At 43.8% G+C, this 20,729-nt stretch overlaps 2 protein-coding genes across 5 annotated transcripts; one reads left to right on the forward strand and one right to left on the reverse strand.

Moving 5' to 3' along the window:
* Nucleotides 1-2,012: 2,012 nt before the first annotated feature.
* Nucleotides 2,013-6,264, forward strand: c1qtnf6a (C1q and TNF related 6a). Of its 2 annotated transcripts, none has more exons than XM_061846777.1 (3): nucleotides 2,013-2,222; nucleotides 4,639-4,829; nucleotides 5,626-6,264. In XM_061846777.1, the coding sequence occupies exons 2-3, from the start codon at nucleotides 4,649-4,651 to the stop codon at nucleotides 6,171-6,173; spliced, it is 729 nt and encodes a 242-aa protein (XP_061702761.1). In that variant the 5' UTR covers nucleotides 2,013-2,222; nucleotides 4,639-4,648; the 3' UTR covers nucleotides 6,174-6,264. The 2 variants fall into 2 exon arrangements, with proteins under 2 accessions (XP_061702761.1, XP_061702759.1); XM_061846775.1 differs by having other exon boundaries at nucleotides 2,013-2,174; nucleotides 5,626-6,261.
* On the reverse strand, nucleotides 5,433-18,444 carry chst12a (carbohydrate (chondroitin 4) sulfotransferase 12a). Of its 3 annotated transcripts, XR_009798853.1 has the most exons (7): nucleotides 17,064-18,444; nucleotides 14,403-15,112; nucleotides 13,130-13,282; nucleotides 12,168-12,347; nucleotides 9,749-10,268; nucleotides 5,955-6,077; nucleotides 5,433-5,568 (listed from the first exon to the last, which is right to left on the reverse strand). XR_009798853.1 is itself a non-coding variant. In XM_061846774.1 (6 exons), the coding sequence occupies exons 2-6, from the start codon at nucleotides 14,799-14,801 to the stop codon at nucleotides 6,055-6,057; spliced, it is 1,275 nt and encodes a 424-aa protein (XP_061702758.1). In that variant the 5' UTR covers nucleotides 14,802-15,112; nucleotides 17,064-18,444; the 3' UTR covers nucleotides 5,918-6,054. The 3 variants fall into 3 exon arrangements, 2 of the variants coding, with proteins under 2 accessions (XP_061702758.1, XP_061702757.1); XM_061846774.1 differs by lacking the exon at nucleotides 5,433-5,568 and having other exon boundaries at nucleotides 5,918-6,077; XM_061846773.1 differs by lacking the exons at nucleotides 5,433-5,568; nucleotides 5,955-6,077 and having other exon boundaries at nucleotides 7,035-10,268; nucleotides 17,064-18,442.
* Nucleotides 18,445-20,729: the final 2,285 nt, after the last annotated feature.

A 20,729-nucleotide genomic window follows, 5' to 3' on the forward strand; every position in this document is an offset into this window, starting at 1 on the left:
GGTACAACGATCACTAGCACCAATTCAAATATGCCAAACAGAGAACATGCAGGCCAGGAATGTTGAAAAAAAATTCCTCTGAATAAAAGTTTTGTTTGCCAATGGCTTGGTATTCGCCAGGCCAATCCTGGCAGGAGATGGAAGGCCGGTATTGGTGCAACACGGATCCTGAGCCAGCGTCCTCAACAGCTGCGGGTTCACCCCACATTGAGGAAGCTGAGGAAATGTTCCTCATGTGAGCCGCTAACAGGTACCTGGTCGACATCAATGAGATTTAGGAAACAAAAGCGCCTAACGAGGTGAGTCACTGACATCCCTTGCTGCCGCGACTGTGTGAAACACAAAAGCCGATAGTTAAATCATGGAAGCTAAACACCGAGACCAACTGGATTCACAAACAGACTAGCAAAGAGATACTGCGATTTTTTCAGATATAAAGTTTTAAAGATTTTTTGACCCCTGCCTGGTCTAGGGAGAAAAATATATACTTTTTCTTGTTTTATCAGGTTGTTGTCACAGCCCTCTGTCAGACCAGAAGGGCTGGAAACCCTTCCACACCCAAAACAGGCACCCTGGGCGGCAATTTCGACAGTCGGGATCATTTAGGAGGGACGGGAAACCTTCCAAATCTGCTGCTGAGCACACTAAAACGTTTGCATGTGTCCACGCATGTGTGCAAACTGGATGGAAACGTGTTGGGGAGGCGGGGTGGCCTTAAAGATCCACTGCCATGAAATGCATGATTTTTAGTATGTTATTAATGAAAAAAAAAATGCCAGGCGGTATGGACCCATCCGTTTTTTCACCACAAAACCTGATTTTGACGTATATGGATTTTTGTAACTCCCGCCTTGAGGGATTTGTTTTCGAGAAGAAGCAGGACGTGACGCACAGGGCAGTACTGCACTCAAGTGGTCTGATCTGTTTCTACTAGTTTTACCTGCTGGAAGGTAGCTCTTTGTTCCTTCGTGTTAGCCAAAATGCCAGCTCGTTGCATTGCTGGATATTGCTCGAACACTCGGGAGGATGCATTCGCTCTTCATACTTTTCCAAAAGATCCGGTTCGGCATGAAAAATAGATTGCACAGGTCCAAGGGATGAGGGCTTCGTGGGTTCCAAATGACAGGTAGGTGTGTATACAGCTACTAAAAAAAAAAACAATAGTTGGGGCGGGGCGGCGTAATCCGTAAGTCAGGGGTGATAAATGTGTCGATGTGCCACCCGGGCCGAGGGCGTGATCGGCGGACGCGGCGCCGCCGGGGTGGCTCATGGCGGAGGTGGTGGATCGGACGGGGAGGCGGTTTAGCCGCGGCGGCGTTGTCGCTCGCGGGCGGGCAGCGTTATTTTTATCACCACCGCACAGAGGTGGATCGGGCGGGGAGGTGGTTTGGTTGCATGCGGTTCTGCCGTGATCCGCACATCATCTAAACATGGCTTGAAAATAGGCTAATATTGCCCCAGTCACTTCACTCGATTGTGAGATATTATCTTCTTTGAAAAGAGCTTCCGCGTCAGAAGGGGCGTGTTCGTCGCCCATAGTTGGGGCCACAGCGTGTTTTCAATGGCGAATGTCCCAGTGTGACGTCACCGACAGAACTTGCAGCCAATATGGCGACCACGTGGATCTTGAATGAGACTTCCGCAACTTTCCGCATGAATGACGCGCTCTCCGCTCATATTTCTTTTTTCGTAAAGACATTGAAGTGACTATTGTTTTATGTATTTTTCATTATCTAGTTTAGAATGTTAATAGGGATGACACTTGACCTTTAAACATTCATACATAAGGACATGATAGCATTCTGAATACTGTGAAGAAGCTTAAACTGAGTGGGAACACCCAAAGGAGAACAAAAACTCCCAAAATTCAGGCATACATGTTGCTTTTTCAGAACTGGAAGCGCTTGCTTGCATTTTCTCTGCGACCAGTAGATATTTGACTCTATGTTTTGCATGCTATACTGTGATGAGGAGGGGGCAGGCCTTAGCTTTCCTCCCTAAATAAACAGATAGAGGCTGGTGAAGAAGGCTGCAGGGATAAGCAAGAATGAAACATAAAAAAAAAAAAAAAAAGATCTCTCTCTCACACACACGTATACAGTACACAGAAGAAGAGTGGGCTTGACAGTTTCCCTCCTGTGGCGGACTAAAGCGGCTGCAAAGACTTGACCAAGGTGAGCTCCGTTCCATCAGAACTTGCAGATGCGGATTAAAATTTGAGGGTACGTTAAATTTTCCTTGACTTGCACCAGCCTAAAAATTCCTCAGTGACATTAATATAAGTGCTTGATTTAACATCGCCATTGTATTAAGTGGGATGTGATCCAGTTAAAGTCGATCTTGAAATATTCAATTAGTAGGTAATAGAACCCATATGCAGTCGTAAAAATAAACACTTTGTAATCAAACCGCAGGGCTGTGTAAACAATTATAAAAAAAAAAAAAAAAAACACACTTTGTTACTTAGTTCAACACACGGGAGAGAAATTCAATATGTCGTAGGTCACACACACATGGTCGCACATACACACACATTTTGCTGTCCAGTAACGCTTTTGTCCACATCCTTGAAATCGCCTCACAACGTGAAAGGGACCGTCGTCAAGCAAGTTGCGCCGCAGGACTGCTCTGCAGGAACGTTCCACGCTCAACGGCACTCCACAAAATATTCATGCAGTACGCACTCAAGTATAGAAATGCTGAGCTATTTATCAATCCCTGGCATTTTGTCCGTTATTCTGTTTTGTGCTGTTTCCTCGCGGTTGCCTTTGATTTGAACAGCCGCAGATGATGCAAGACGCAGGGTCCCATCACTCAGAAGCAGGCGTGGAGCCACATCTTTTTTTTTTTTCTCTCCCTGTGAAACCGAACTCCGCCTGGCCTCCTGCTCTGCATTAAATTAATAAATTACAGTCTGCAAGCAGGGTTTGTTTTTGATTAATGACCCTACGGAGTCATTTATCAACCTGTAATTATGATTAATATTATTATTTGAATTTCTCCAAGGATATGTCCAAGGACAAGTTTGAAAGAGCATACATCGCTAAACCCGTGTGACCCCGGGCTTGCACAGCTGCAAGGACGTCTTTCTCCCTCGCCACTTTTTTTTTTTCACAAAGCAGTAAAAATTCCACAGTGATTACACGGACAGCTGACCGACGAGTACGCTGCAAGTACTTCTCATGTTAGCTCTGCTGCTATGTCGGAATCTTGTTGCCTCCTGTTTTGGGGAAATTCCCGCTTTTATTGGCTTTGTGTCCAAGATCTCTTTTCCAATGGTGGGAACTTTATCATGAAACATTGGCTCCAGCTCGCCCGTGACCATATTAAGGATAACCAGCACCCAAAATGGATGGATGGATGGTCAAATACATATGTTATGTACGTTATTACTGGTTGGGCAAAATGATGCAGAGTGCATAAGAAATAAGGAAAAACGCTAATGCGTTATACATGATTTATGTTAATTTTGAGCTACTTCCTTGAGTGCAACTGCCAAATTCTAAACTATGACATTGAAACTTTAGACCAGGGATGTCAAACACATTTTTTGTCACGGAGCACATTGTAATTATGCTTTCCCTCAGAGAGCCGTTTAGACTGTGAAAGCATGTGAATGCAAAATGGTCTCATCATTACTACAATATGCAACAAATGGAAGAATAACTACAGTAGTTTGAAGTCAGAGGTCAAGGAAAATAAGCGCAATTCAACACATGTTTTTGTTTCCATACAAATTCCAAAATAGGGGGATAGGGAGCCTGTCCTGTCTTACATCGCTAAATTCTGTGAGAAATTGCCTAAATATCACGCAAGATGACAACAAAACACAAAATGAAACTCCTCAACTCACTGCAACATAGTCCTTTGGCATCAAGAGGCCATAGGTTGGCTCCAATTACGCAATAACTTTCATATTAGACAGTGATTTGGTCTGAACACCAAAACTCAAAACAGGTACTGGTACGTTTTCATGCAAATAATAGAGGAGAGGGCATTTTTTAAAAAAAATCAGCAAATAGGTGAACTGCACCGGAAGGCCGGAGCGGAGGTTTTTAACCCTAAACCTTAGAACGCCGAAGGCAGACCTGCAAGTCATTTACCGTAATTCCCGGCCTGCAAAGCGCACCTGGTTACAAGCCTCAGCCAGTACATTTGTAAAGGAAATCCCATTTGGTACATACATACACCACACCTGTGTAAAAGACGCAAGTGCCCACATTGAAACCCACATTAAAACGAGAGATATTTACAAAGAAGGACGGTACACACAGAGAGTCTAAAGCTAACGTTAGCACTGCGCTAATAGGGCCGATTAAAAAAAAACATACTGGTAAAAATCACTGAGACACAGCAGTAACACGCTAGCACTGCGCTGATCGGGCCGGACCACTAAAAGTCACTTCCTCGGGACATATATTCCACCGGTCTCGCTCACCTTTTCCGCTCGAGTGCCCCTTTGCGGCCGTTAGAAAAAATGCACAAATTAGCCACATCACCACATAAACCGCAGGGTTGAAAGCGTGTGAAAAGTCGCGGTTTATAGGCCGGAATTTACGGTACTCACCGTGCTGATCACGTTTATTCGCCAATTTATTCATTTTTGGTGCCCTCCCTGCCTGTGTCATCTGCTCGCAGGTGCAGCGCAATGTTGGGTGTCGTCCTCAGCCTGTCCTTTGTACACCTGGTGACATGGGCGGCCCCTCCAAACGCCGCCCCCGTCCCCTGCAGGCGCTGCTGCGATGAGGACGGCGTAGCCCCGCCCCCGACCGGAGGGTACAACCAGGTGCCCGAGGTCCGCACCTACATCAACATGACCATCCTTAAAGGTACTACATCGTCCAACCACCAAAAGGATGGAAGTCACTGTTCTGGTCAGAACGTGTTCAACGGAACGGCAGCATGTTTACACACAACTACTAGCGCTAGCACCGGCTTGCCAAGCCATGTAATGTTTTTTTTTGATGGCTTGCAACCTCAAGCAAGCCTTACACCAATGTCCTCTCATGTCCTGAGCACCGGTGACCCCTAACACGTTTTTTTCCCTCATTTTCTTTTGATAATACATTCAACGCGAGCCACTCCTGTTATCACCTCCACTGTAACGGGTGTATCCGGTCATATTTGAGTTCACTAGATAAAGTGCGTTGGTATCAGAATATAAGGTTTTGTCGCACAATGGCAATTTTCTCTTGTAGTCTGATCCGCGCATTACGTGTTGTCTCTCCCATGCAGCCAGCATTGTTTATCTTTTAATAATTTTACTGGCCATCAGATATTTACAGTTCTACAGCAATAGACCCGGCACTAATATTAGATGTTTTTTGCAGAGAACAAAGAACGTATGATTGAAAGTACTGAACTGTACATTATCTGTCTACAGACAAGATAGAGTGCCTGGCGACCAGTCCAGGGTGTGTTCTATCTCTTACCCAAAGTAGTATGATGGTCTCATGATTAGTGTTTGGCCTCACAGTTGAGTTCAGTGTTCCAAACTTCCGGTTTAAATATTTTGTTGTCCATGGCTTGTGTGGGTTTTCTTCTGGTACGCAAGCTTCTTCCCACATTCTAGAAACAGTACAGAAAGTAGATAAATAGTTGTAACTAAACATGTATGTCATTCAGGTGACAAAGGAGACCGCGGTGAAAGAGGGACACCAGGTAAAATTGGACAGGAAGGCCCTCCGGGATCTGTCGGGCCCATGGGCTCAAAAGGCTCAAAGGGCCAGGCCGGTGTCCCGGGAGAACCCTGCAAAGTCCAGTACTCTGCTTTTTCCGTGGGCCGTCGCAAATCCCTTCACAGCCTGGAGGCCTACCAGCCGCTGATATTTGACACCGTTTTCGTAAACCTCGACGAGCACTTCAACATGTTCAGCGGGAAATTCGTCTGCCGCACGCCCGGGATCTATTTCTTCAACGTCAACATTCACACGTGGAACTTCAAGGAGACCTACCTGCACATCATGCGCAACGAAGCCGAGCAAGCCATAGTGTACGCCCAGCCCAGCGACCGCTCCATCATGCAGAGCCAGAGTCTGATGCTGGACTTGGGCCTCAAGGATGAGGTGTGGGTCCGCCTGTATAAGCGGGAAAGGGAGAACGCAATTTACAGTGATGATGTAGATATATATATCACTTTTAATGGATACCTCATCAAAGCAAGCACAGAATAAACTATGATAATAAAAAAAAAAGAAATGTCAAGTTATCTTTTTGTTATTTACCGTAATTTACGGCCTACAGAGCACACCGGATTATAAACCTCACCCTGTACATTTGTAAAAGAAATACTATTTGGTACATACATAAGCCGCACCTGTGTAAAAGCTGCTAGAAAGAGTTTTCAAAGTTTTAATACCTTAGCTTAGCTTAACATAGCAACAACACGGTAGCACGAACAGGGCTGGTTAAATAAAAAAAACAAAAAAAACATACCGGTAAAAAAAAAAAAAAAAAAACAGTCACGGCAGCTACACAGTAACAACACGGTAGCACAAAACTAACAGAGCCAGTTAAAAAATAAATAAAGAGACGCGGCAGTAACTCAGCAGAAACACGCTAGCGCAGCGGTAACAGTGGCGGTTTAAAAAAAAAAACGGTAAAAATCACCAAGACCCGGCAGTAACACAGTAGTAACGCTACCACGGCGCTAAGAGGGCCGATTAAAATAAAATTAAAAAAAAAAAAAAAAATATATATATATATATATATATATATATATACATATACATATAAAATGAAAAGGCGCGAATGCTTGCTGAATTCACACCATTAGCCACTGCAGTCGCGAGATGGCAGTGAGCCCAAATTCATTCTCCAACAATGAAAGCAAGGCCAACTATGTGTGTCACGCAAATCCCAAAAGGATGACACGCAGAGTACTGAGGAGTCCTTGAGGTTCAGGTCAGTACTCACCTCAAGGGAAGGAACCACTGTTTCAGTTTCTAAACAAAATAAAATTGTCTCCTGGGCAGGATGAGGATGACGGTGGCGAATAAAGGACATGACATGTTGTGAGGAACTGGCAAAGTACAGAAAATCTACAGCATTCATTTTATTTTTCTTCTGTCATTTTCCATAAAAATGCATTGGGGATGACCACACATTACAGACTGTGAAAGACAAAAAAAAAAAGAAACAACATCCCTTAAAAATAGCTGACACTGTAATTGAAAAGAATGTGTGCGACATGTCTCGTGACTTCCGAGGAAAAAGTAGAATACTGTACACGTGTTCTTAACGCCATCACTGTCACAAAACACACCCAGTAATCCCGCCTGAAGACAATTAGCCGCACGTTACGATGCGCTCTGAGGGAGCACACAGAATCGTCACACGAGGTCCAACACAATTCCACATCTTGGCTGAAGCTTTTTTTTTTTGCTGACTCACATCAGGGTCACGAAAAGAAAGACAAGGCCCAGGATATCAAAGAGACGTGTGGCATCGCACAGCTGCGACAGCATACTACTCACAGTAAGAATTCCCTTTAGAAAAATAACTTCTTTTTTTTTTTTTTTTTTTTTTGAGCTGTGTAAACATTTGCAACCAAAGGCACTATCTTGTTTCCCCACTCACATCATCCAGGATGCTTCCAAATTCACGCTCAAGTCTTTACGACGACTAACTCTGTGGTGTTCCAACTGTTGGTCTGGTTGCAGCCTGCGGGGTTGACAACAGGACCAAGTGAAGTGTGAACACACAAATGTGACAACAACAGGCCTGAGGTGACAAGTACGACCAGTAACTAACAGAAAAACTTCCCTTTGGAAAATATCCAAGTTTTTAACAAGTTCTGCATCAATTTACATTTGAAAAAAATGTTGGAAGTCCAGTTTAAGCCTGACAACAAGCCAAGACAAATCCTACGAACCAGATTCTCAGGTTTTTGCACTTTTGATGATGCTACAACGCAGATTATATCATACTCTAAAAGTGGCCAAAACTGCAAAATGCTAAATAGTCTCCAAGCTGAACGCTTGTAAAACTTATTGTGGGCTCAAAAGATTGCTTGGTTGTTCCATCACCGATGGACCATTCCGACCGGCGATCTTCAGCTTCCCCCCGCCCTCAGCTACAGTTCCAAAATGGCGACTGAACATAACAGGTTTGAACTGGATTCTCTATCGCGTATTTCAGATAATATTGGGGTATGTTTTTTTGCCAAATGCGTCACACTTGTCCAAGAGAATTCTACAGAGAGGTCTCAACTATTTCACGCGAGGATATGTACATGGAATAAAGATTTTGGACGGAGCAGGACGTAATGTCAGCGTTACAGCAAAACCTCGGCGATCGATCCAAAAAAGTTTGACACCTCACAAACTTCATACTGAAATCCGACAGGATAAAATAGTGGAATCGTACTGTGCATGTAAAGCAGGGTGAGTACTTTTTACTTGGAAAGATCACGAGTAATATCCTTGTAGTCTTTATGAGTGAGTGAGTGTATTCATTTGACTTGGCTTGTAATGGAGCCCAGTGTCTTAAAAGTGCGATGTGATACAAATAGGCAAATAGACATTTCTCTTGCATGACATGGCAGATTTACGTATCACTAACCCGACTCTCCAACATAAAACATTACACACTTCATTCAGCAGGTTAGTGATATGCTAACAAAGTGAACGTTGCTTTCCTGCGATGTATAAAGCATCGATAATAATGAAATCAAACGCAGATAAGATATTTCTCCCTCCCTTACCTTCGAACATACAGCCTTGTTTGTTGATATTGTCAACATTTAGTTGTACGCGCACTCTTCCGCGAGCCTTAATCCATCGTAGACACTTCGTCAACTGTGTTTTAGTCTTTGGAAAACGAATCAACCGGGCCCCTTGTAACCTAGCAGGATATCTTTCATCAGAATTGCACGTTCCCCAAGCGCACCTGAAGACCATTTAGTTCGTAACAGTAACTTTTCCAAGCGCACGCTACTGACAACCAGCATTGCTTGTGGGACATGACGACAAGAGGGGCGGGTCAAGCCAGGGGTTAAGACAATGCGGCTATCTGATTGGCTATTATTGTGCGACTGATTGACAGGTCGGAAAGGTCCATTAACCCCATTCGTGCTTTCGAGGAAAACATTGCACAATATGAAATAAATAAGTGTAAAACTACCATCGTAGTGCAGCAGCATTAAAAAATGTGTCTGACTGGCCGACTGGCAGCCTCCTGCTACTTAAATCACATGGGAACTGCGACCGGCCAATCAGACGTGACATCAGAGCTGGAAATGTAACAACCTCGACGTGGGAGTTTACGCAAGGCGCAAAACGACACAGACAGCTTCTGCCAATTCTAACTGCCTCACACTCATCTGTGTGTTGTGTTATTGGAACATTTTTCATGAATTGTCCATCGACTGATGCTTTAGCTGACTAACTTGTGTGCTTCCCGTAGCAGAGGCGCCCAAACGGTGCGCTCGGAGTAAAATAGAAGTTTGTTAAAGACCCTGCAAAGTCAATCCAAAGATATCTAATCATAGCATACATGTTGGAAAATAATTGCTGAAAATGTGCAAAGACAGAATTACCGTACATAGTACAGTACTGGATTGTGAGGATTTTCACGCTTTTAGTTTTCCTGGTTTTTTTTGGGCTGGTCACAGATAAAATTCTTTTTTTTTTTTTGTAGTGTGTTGAATTTAGAAGATATTTGTTTTCTCTTCACAAACACTTGAAATTCTGACCATCTTCAATCTTTTCAAGTGAGAGTCACTAATTGAGGAGGGAGTCGGGCTTACTGTAACCAAAAAGCCTGAAGTCGGGTTCGTACAGCTTGTAAAGTTCTCGCCGCACCTCCAGGGGCACCATGTTGAACCAGTCCGACTCCCAGTCGCTGGTTGTCAGGTTCCTCTGCGAGGTGGGAAACTCCACCACGTTATCCACGCGCAGCAGGCGCAACAAATGCTCAGCGTCTTCCTCGGCCGTTTCCAAGTGGCCCACAAAGTCATACTGGATCTGGCACGGGTGACACAGGCGGTGCACCTGCCGCCAGTGCTCATTAAAGGTGCTTTCCTTCTCTGTCTGAGGGTCCAGGAGATACTGGATGAAATGAGAGAAGGAGGGGTGGACTCCCATCGCAAACGCTTCGTCCACCGAGTCGGGGGGCGTCGGCTGGTTGGCGTAGCGCCGCAGCATGACCCGAGCGAAGCGGCGGTAGAAGTCCTCGTTGGGCAGATCGAATTTATCTCGGTAGGCGGATATGAGGCGCACAAAGGGGTCCCGCACAAAAAGGAACTTTGTGTATTTCTTCAGCTTGACCTTCAGAACAAGAGCAACACGTCGCATTAGTTAGTAGGCATTCAAAATATTAATAAATCTACTTAGACATCCGTTTTCTTAGCAGACTGCAGTACAGACTAAATATTTGACTCGAGGTTCTTTATAGAGCTCGTGCACCAACGTCACTTAAGTCATGTGACTGGCCATACTGCCAGTCAAGCCAAGCATTGCTCAATGCTGAGGTGGTTGGAGATGACAAGAAAATACGTCTCCCAGAGTTTTGTCCGAAACCGTTAAACATTTAGAAGGTGATAATAAACGACGGTACGTGGAAAAATTTGATAAACTCGGCATAGAGGACCCATATTTAATTCCGAAGTCGATGTTTTCGTCGATGAGAAATTGGACTGTTAACCCGCTTCCGCTTGTCTTGGACAACTGGACCGACACACGTATCTGGTAAATAAGTCATCGAGATATACACAGAAGAGTTTGAAAGCGTAGAAGAGTCCGGACGCATACACATACTTCGTTGCTGGAACTGTTCTCAATCGAGAATAAATCCCTCATAGCAATGGAGCCACTCAGATTTTTTCAATAGAAATACCAATATTTAAATAAATGACCCCTGGTTTTACACAAACTCGCATTCATTAATTATGATTGGAAAACGAAAAAAAGACAGGGAGGTGGCTCCTCCATACCCGGAAGCATGCTGCGTCCACATGTTGAACTTTGGTAAACCTCTCCGTGACAGATGTTTTTTTTTTTAAATATGCATTGTTCTCAAATGAGTCCAATGCGTATTTAAAAAAAGAAAATAAACTGCTTTAGCCCCCGTACACGGAAGCGTGTTGCGGCCACACGTTAACCTAAGTAAACCTCTGTGTGACTGATGGTTTATTTTCTTTTTTTTTTAATATGTATTGGACTCATTTGAGAACAATGAATATTTCAAACAAAAAAGAAAAAAAAAACATCTGTCGGGGAGAGGTTTACCTAAGATTAACGTGTGGGCGAAACACTTCCGTGTACGTTGGAGACGACTCCCTGTCTTTTTTTTTTTTTTTTTTTTTTAAACAACCAGCCAACTTGGCATTATAAATGCTTTTTGGGAATTTGAGATTGAGAAGACTAATTCCAACCTGAAATGAAGCGATCGCTACACAGTCGTGTGTATTTGGTTGGGCACCATCCATCACGTTTAATTGCCGAAATCAATCGATCTTTTCTGGTCTTTTCAGATGGTATTGCATGAATGAATGACCTCTTTGAATATCTGTCTCGTCTGTTGTAACCACCAACGGCAAAACAAGTCTCAGGCATTGTGAATATTCTGCTCCGGTTCAATGTCCCCCACACTGTCGAGCAGCTCTTTTTGACCGGCAATATGGCGCCGTGAAAATGGTGACGTCACGTGCACGAGCTCTATAACCAGTGTCAATACCAAACCTATGAACAGTCTGTGTAGAATTAACCCAACTGACTTAATATTCATGAATTCATGTTTGAGCTAAAAGTTAAAACTACCATCGTTAAAATAATTAGTTGGAAAGGTTTCATCATGTTAAAGGGATTATATATGCAGGTTTTAAGCTTATCGACTTTTATTTTGAAGGGCATGCATTGCCAGCATTTTGGCACAAAAAGTAACTTCACACGGCAGTTTAGATATCTTATTTTTTAATGAATGGAACCAAATGCTTTAAAACACTGATTCCTTTCGTTACCCAACAGTGAGGCACAAGGTTCGTGTTTGTGATACCGACCCAGTTCCAATCAGTTTTCGATTCTCGATGCCCAACCCAAAGATGTCACCCCTCAGTATGTTTGATTCATTTTGTCACATCCAATCGACACGCCAGGAGCGTCTGAGAGCTGAGACATAAAACACGAACTGGAGACCAAAAATGAAAGGAAAAAGGATTTTCAACAGACCTTCATAAGATGCCGCGCAAACTTGCCGTAGCGCTTCCAGAACTTGTTGAAGGTGAAGTGCATGCTGCTGTTGTGAGCAAGCTCCCTGGGGATGGCCATAGGGTCTCTTTGCGGAACGCCATCATGGAGCAGGCTCTCGCTCAGAACGATCATGATCCGTTTCCAGTTACTGCACGCCACCTGAGCGGAGTTGAGAACATAAAAGTTTAGCATGGAGCGCAAATGGATTCTCACAGGAAAAAAAAGGGAATATAAGGACATTTGTGCGTTTGTCACAAAGACAAATGACAGTTGGGCCTCCTGAATCAAACAAACCACTAAAGCACAGGTGTCAAACTCAAGGTCCGGGGGCCAGATCCGGCCCGCCGCCCGCAGAGGCAAATTATGTGTATCAACCTGCATTACTTTTTTCTGTTAAAATCTGTCCCAAAAGTTCAAATTGTCATGTCATAAATGATAACGTTGAGCTATTACAAACATTTTTGTGGTACCAAACAACAATAGTTGGAAAACCCATTACCCTTGATTTCTGATTCCAAATTAGTTCATAAATTCCATGTGTAAATATGATGGGGCAGTTAAAGATTTTTATGGCTTCACAGTCATAATGGCCCACTGAGGGAAACCCTAAGTAAAATGTGGCCAGTGGCAAAAATTTTGACACCCCTGCATTTAAGGGTTAACAAGATGTAATGTTTCACCATTGCATATGAAACAGGTGCTTGGTAGAATGATTGTGCTTATAAGACATTTTGAAACTGCATTGTTCAGGCCATTTCCCACATCTCACATGAAAGTCTCATGAGACTTGCTGGTACCTCACCTGACATCCTTCACAATGACGATATAATTTCCAGAAAAAGTCGGCTCACTTCCAAACTGAGCCATTTTTGCACCGTTAAACTTTGGAGGTTGCAATGTACCCCCCGAGTGAAACTGTAAAAATGCAGAAGATCGCGTACCTTCGGAACGTAGCAGTAGATAATACCGTGCCTGTCGTCAACGATCAGATGATCCAGCTCCTTGTTGGGAATGTCGTCAAAGGAACGGTTTTTGCCAGGAAACGCCAGGCTGTCATTGGCACACAGATCCTTAAGTAACTTCTGCCGGTTCTCCTGTTGATTTCATTTGGAAGGCAAATGTATCACCAGTAAATAAAATAATGAGCCCAGATTTCAGCCAACACTTTATACGTGACTAAATATGATGAGGAAAAAGACGTGAATGATTGTAGACTCGAGATGCCGGAACAGCTGTGACTAGATACTGTGCATCCCTTAACAGTTCTTAATACCGTAATTTCCGGCCAATAGGCCACAACTTTTTTCACACACTTTCAACCCTGCGGCTTATGCGGTGATGCGGCTAATTTGTGCATTTTTTTTTCTAACAGCCGCAAGGGGGGCACTCGAGCAGAAAAGGTAAGAGTGAGACCAGTAGAATATATGTGCCGAGGAAGTGACTTTTACCGGTATGTTTTTTTTGTTTGTTTTACCGGCCCTGTTAGCGCTGCTCTAGGGTTAGTGCTGTGCTAGCGTGTTGCTGCTGTGTTACTGCTGCGTGTCAGTGATTTTTACCGGTATGTTTTTTTCTAAACCGCTCCTGTTAGTGCCGTGCTAGCATTAGCATTGCACTAGCATTAGTGCCACGCTAGCGTGTTTCTGCCGCGTCTCAGTGATTTAGGTATGTTTTTGCTTTTAACCGGCTGTGTTAGTACTGTGCTACCATGTTGCTACTGTGTAGTTGCCATGGCTGTTTTTTTTTAACCAGTATGTTTGTTTTTTTTAACCAGCCCTGTTCATGCTACCCTGTTGTTGCTATGTTAAGCTAAGCTAAGGTATTAAAACTTTAAAAACTCTTTGTGTACTATCTTTCTTTGTAAATATCTTGTTTCAACGTGGGTTTCAATGTGGGCACTTGTGGCTTTTACAAAGGTGCGGCTTACGTACGTACCAAATGGTATTTTTTTTTTTTACAAATGCACTGGGTGACGCTTCTAATCCGGTGCGCTCTGTAGACCGGAAATTACGGTAGATACCTACCTGTACAACTGCAATATATACAGAACAAAACGAGACCAAGAATGGGTGTGTGTGTGTGTGGCTATTTTAATCATAAAACTGATTTTTGTGGAAACATTTCTGACACCTTATTTTATACTATTATGTATAACGGCTACAATGAGAGTGAATCAATAAATGAATCCTCACAAATAAGTAGCGACCACGCTTTCACCTGTCTCTGACGGAGCTCTGCTGCCACCGGCGTCAAATGAATCTTCCACTCCTGCCTAGGTATATATCGCTCTTCCGCCTTCTCTGATTGGTTGCTTGTTTCAGCCGGCACCGGGTCTGTCGGCTCCCCAGTTCCGGGCTGCAAGAACTGGTTGACAAAGGCATCGATGTCGGAGAGGAAGGACGGGGTCCGGGTGGTCTGAGATTGCTGCTGCTGCTGCTGCTGCTGCTGCTGTTGTTGCTCCTGTTGGGCAGGATTTAGGATCTTGGGCCCCGCTGTGACAGGAGTGTGCAAAAACTGATGGTATGCTCCAACTTCTTCCCAGTACAGGATGATCAGAAGAATCATGAAGGCTGATCCCAGGACAACAAAAATGTGAAACATTCTGGATGTTCCCATCGTGAGAATGCGGTGTGCCAGCTGTGCTTTGTCTGCTACAGGATGATCATCGCGATCTCCTTTTACTTTGACGAGCCTTGTTGGAGCATCACCACATGGCAACCGATTGGAATAGTTACCTGGCTCTTTTATAGGGTCACCAAGGCAACCGATCTTAGTTACAGAGCTCTTACTACAGGGTCACCATGGCAACAGTCAAGGTCCTCTCTCACCATAGGCGGTAGCGATAACGGCGCCGGCGCTTATCATGTTGCCGTGCGGGGCGCATCCGTGGATGAAATCCTCACCTCTGCTCCGTGCGGCCACCTCACCTGCAAAGAGACAACGCACGTCGCAATATGAGGGGAACAAACGCATCCGAGGAGCCGCCGCGGCATTTCAAATCCAACACATAAGCGTGACACTTCCTTTTACCATCACAATGCTAACAACTAATGAATTCCTGTTGTTTTCATTGCGTCGATTCACAGAGAAACAGCACAAAATTGTTCATTTGGCGCATTACAAAAACAATAACATCTGACCGACCATCCACTTTCAATTTTTTTGTGCGCACACATAAAAAAAGTACACATACTAGCGAAGGGAAGTGCTGCATACCATACACATTCCAAGCTATTAAGATTTCCCTGCACCAATAGTCGTTACCCAGAATTAGGGGAAAAAAATAAGTTCTAAAAATATTGGTCCAACTAAGAACTGCAACATTATATCTGCGCTGTGGTGAGCTGAGAGAATTGGATTGTGGGTCTGTTCAGACAGATCCATTCTGCAGACTGTCCTCCTCTTCATGTGCAGCGCATCAGCAGTAATAGTCGCAGAGCGTTTTCCACTCAGACATCCTTCTAAATTTGGACGCTCCCGCGCAACAGTTGTCACTTTATTTCCTGTACCCCGGAGCTACGAGGGCTGCTTTGACCTGGAAATTCGTGACATCGCGTCTGTTCTCGTGCTTCACTATATGCGACACCACATCCCAAGCTGAAAATATGAATGCCTTTTCTCATTGCTACCTCAACTGGAGTTCTAATTTTACACGGAACCCAAAAGATGAAAGTGCAAAGCCGTTTGCAGGGAGGATGACGCTCTGTGCCCAGTAACCTAATCCCGCTGGAGAGCTCAAGACGAGAAGAGTAGTGACTTCACAACTTGTTTTGAAAGCTAAACCTGCACAACTCTGGACTTCACTATTTACATTTAGTACTACAGAAATTGGGCGGCACAATGGCGTGTCAGAGGCAGTACAAGGGCAGGCCAAACCAGACAAACAACATTTCACATTCACACCTACTAACAACCTAAAGCAGCAGTTCGCAGTTCTTGGCACCCTGGGACTCGTGTTTTCCTACTGTCACCAAGTTGTTACCCATTTTTACACGCGGAGAGCAATAAAGAACGTGAATTATTCAAAACTAACTTTTGGAAACAAACGTATATTGTACTTTTAAATGCTTGCATGTTCAAAATGCCTTGCAGAGCACCTTAGTGACAAACTGTTGGATTTACAAAATAAAAAAAAGAAAAGTTAAAATGATAACTGCACAAAATACAGCCACATAATTTCACTGCTCTTGACATTCATCTCTTCTCCTTATTGAAGTCAAGATAATGTTATTTTCTGACAAAAGTAAAGTCCGACTTAGTGTACACTGAGTATTGCACTCAATTTTTTTGCATATACTATATACTGTACATAAATACATCAGCTATTTGCATAAAAAAAAAAAAAAATAATAATCCATTGTAAACACAGACCAGTTCAATGCGCACAGTTAAAATGATAACTGCACAAAATACAGCCACATAATTTCACTGCTCTTTACATTCATCTCTTCTCCTTATGGAAGTGAAAACAATGTTATTTTTCTGACAAAAGTAAAGTCTGACCTAGTGTACACGGAATATTTCACTCAATTTTTTTTGCATATACTATATACTGTAATAATTTATACATGCATCTGTTTTAATCCATCAGTTATCTACACCAACACATTAGTAAAGTCATAATAACATCAGCTATTTGTATTATAAAACAAAATAGTCAATTGAAAACACAGACCAGTTCAATGTGCACAGTTAAAATGAAAACTGCACAAAATACAGCCACATAATTTCACTGATCTTGACATTCATGTCTTCTCCTTATGGAAGTCAAAATAATGTTATTTTTTGCAACTACCTGTTGAGGACCTATTTTATCATTTCATCATATAATAGTCGAGTCTCACTTATTTAAAGCACTCAATTACAAGTTGTTCTCACCCTGTGGTAGCAAAAGGAGAATTTGCAAACTCCACTTGAAGTCTGGTCTTGAGATTTGAACCTCCAACCTCAGAACGACGAGGCAGCCTTCAGATGACAGCTCGTTGTTTTCTGGCGCACCTTCGGAATGTGGTGGAACGGAGGCGAATTACGAATCTGGACGATTGAGTTGTTGAATTCATGACAACAAAGGCGAAGGCAGTTCTTGCTTTCAAAACATTCGTCTTGCCTGACTCAAAACGGGACTGAAAGTAAATCTGAAGGCAGTTTAAAAATAGTTTTGAAGGTCTTTGTCTCGCTTTAGCACTACCTCAACAAATTGGCGAATGGGGCGGCTGCGCAAGCCGCACATGGAGCCGTCAAGGCGGCGGAACACATTGAGCACCCCCTCGGCTCTCATCCACCTCCGCCAGCGTCCTGTCAGCGGATGCAGGACGGACAGGACACAATGTCGCCTTTGACCGAGGGCTATGGCCCCCGGCAGGGGGGTTGTCCCCGAAGTCTCGCGTGGAGCTGCTCGCCCAAATTCTGGAGGTAATGAATCGAGGTAGCCGACGAAAACTGTTGTCTTTTCCCCCCACGCTGTCGCCCCGTCTTGCTAAATTTCATGCCAAAGTAGTCTCCAGCATTCAACAAATGTAGCCGGCGTTTCTTCCACGATTGAGCGACGCTAAAATGAACTAAAAAGCGGGGAGAAATGGAAGCAGGTTACCTCTTTTTTGGGGGTGAGCGGGGACGCCGCCTGCCTGCCTGCCTGCCTGCCTGCCCCGCGTCGTCCGAGCTCAACTGCCGGGATGCCAGCCGGTCTTCGATGAGCCCAAGGTTGCCTTCATCCGGAGATCAGGCGAGATTTCGCTAGTATCGCGATGCTCTGCTTTTCTGGGTCAGTTCCGGCAAAACACGTCCACGAGATGCTGCGCGAGCTGGCCCGACGAAAGACTGACAAAATCATCTGCTGTTTCTTGCTGCACAACAGGAAAACCAAAATGACGTGATTGGATGTGTCCATTTTTAGTTGGAAAAGGTTCATATGAGGATGACGTCAATCACTGAAAGTCACGTAAATGGCCCAAATAATATAAGATTGGTGTTACACTGGTGAGAAAGGAAATATTTAAGTTAGAAAACTTTTATTAAATGAATGAATTAATCATTTACGATTTCAAAATAAAAAGCGCACAGCAAATTTCCATTTAAGTTTTTTTTAAACTAAACTAAAATGGATAGATACATTTTCTTCACCGCTTATCCTCATGATGGTCGCGGGGAGTGCTGGAGCCTATCCCAGCTGTCAACGGGCAGGAGGCGGGGCACACCCTGAACTGGTTGCTAGCCAATCGCAGGGCACATAGAGACAAACAGGCGCACTCACAATCACACCTAGGGGCAATTTAGAGTGTCCAATCAATGTTGCATGTTTTTTGGAATGTGGGAGGAAACCGGAGTACCCGGAGGAAACCCAGACAGGCACGGGGAGAGCATGCAAACTCCACAAAGGCGGGTCCGGAATTGAACTCAGGACCTCAACAGTGTGAGGCCAATGCTTTACCAGCTGATCCACTGTGCCGCCTTAAATAAATAAATAACTGCAGTGATATCTTGGAACATGTACACTTTTACTTGAAAAAAGGGGTACTGTTAATCATTTTAAATTATGTATTCCGGAATGGGACAAATTAGTTTAGTCCTCAATATTCTGCACACACCTCATAACCACTATACTTTCAAATAAACCAAGAAATCACCTTTGAGACACCTTCGAGAGCAACAGCAGCCTGGAGTCTTTTTAAATATTGTGTCACAAGCTTGGCACAACTATCTATGGGTGATTTTGTTCATTCCTTTTTGAAGAACTTCAAATCACCTCTAGAAATATACCAAGGATCGATGGAAACAATGCAACACTGCTCAATTTGGTGCATCATGACAAAGGCTGTGAATGCATACGGGAATGAGATTTCTTAGTTCTTAGTTTTAAAACAAATGTAATAAAAATGAAGTAAATAACTATTTTTTAGTTGTTGTTTTTTTCAAGTGTCAAGTACTGTGAATACTTTCAAGATAAACTGCATATTGCGTTCAGGCACACACACGCAGAGCCGTGATGCATGGAAAGATTGCAAAAATAATGGTATTTAGTATTTACTGACATGAGTGTAGAACCACAGCAAATATTTAAATACATTATTGACTACTGTGGCTGATTGCATTAATAACTTACATGCAAAAGGCACCATCTGCATTTGGTGCAGGGAAAGTAGCTTGTAAAATAGCCATTACAAATGATTTAAGCCAAATTCATCCTTTTTTTTTCTGCTGCCCGTCCTTGGAGATGAGATTATCGACTCCAAATCCTCTTGCGGCCCATTTAAAACAAATCTTTTCAGTCCTATTTCAGAAAGAATCTGAGATTAATTTTGGATAGAAGTTGCTGCTATAGCACTGAAAAGAATAACATGCAAATGTGCATGCATAAGCAGCGTCGGTGGTTGCAAAACATGAGCCATATTTACAGTTATGCTCATCTTGAACTTAAATCAACAACGCTTATCCTGGTTAGGGTCGCAGGGACAGGAGCCTACCTCAGGTGACTTTGGGCAAAAAGGGAAACTACACCCTGGACTGGACGCTTATGGTTTGCAGTCATAACGGCCCTAACTACAATGTGGCCCATAACAAACATTCGTGTGACACCCCTGATTTAGAGGATAAATACTGAGTGGAGGTTTTCTATCTAGCCTTGGTGCGTGAACTGATGAAACCTCTTTGATGAAACCATCCAAAAGCAAGCAGAATAATCCAGTTAAGGATCAATGCGGGACCCTCAGAATACAATGACATGGATGAATGAGAATATTCGCAGGCATGTGGCGCAATAGGATTTCCGTCCTAAGGGGGGGATCCTCTCGCTCGGTGTGCTTGCTAGAACGGCCAGGTAACATCCTGTCCTCATTGTTGGCCTGCTAAAAGGGGGGACTCTGCAAAAAAAAAATCACAGACCTCTTTGTGTGGAGTTAAGTACCGTAATTCATTCCCCACTCCCGTTCCACACTGATAGTGCGGGGTGAAAAATACTTGAGTCTGGCTATTTTTTTTCTTCAATGGTTCCGCCTCACTTAGTTTCAGCTGCCATGCCACGCCACAAATCTCACAAGGGTGTAGTGAAGTCGACAAATAAACTAGTCTCCAATATGTAGCCTAAATGCTAGTTTTCCATCAGGCAGGGCTAAAAACAACATTACTAGCGGACCATTGCAGCATGGTGCGTGACTGGTTACGACATTGGCCTCACAGTTCTGAGATCCAGGGATAAACTCTGGCCTTGGGTGTGAGGAGTTTGTATGTACTCCCCGGTGTCTGAGTGTTTTTTGTTTGTTTGTTTTTTTCAGGATACTTCTGATCCTGCCACATTCTAAATTGACCAAGGGTGTGAACGTGAGCGCGAATGATTGTTTGCCTAGGTGTGCCCTGTGATTGGCTGGCAACCGGTTCAAGAGTGTACCACGCCACACGGCCGAAAATAGCAGGGATAGCGTCCAGCACGCTTGGGACATTAGTAAGGATAAGCAGTGTGGAAAATGGGTGGATAGATAGCCAGATATAATTATGTCGAATCGCCATAAAGCGCGCGGGGGGGTGGGGGTGGGGGTGGGGGGTGTTACCGTA

This window comes from Syngnathoides biaculeatus, chromosome 16 (genome assembly GCF_019802595.1).
Source record: "Syngnathoides biaculeatus isolate LvHL_M chromosome 16, ASM1980259v1, whole genome shotgun sequence".
Classification (NCBI taxonomy): Eukaryota; Metazoa; Chordata; class Actinopteri; order Syngnathiformes; family Syngnathidae; genus Syngnathoides; species Syngnathoides biaculeatus.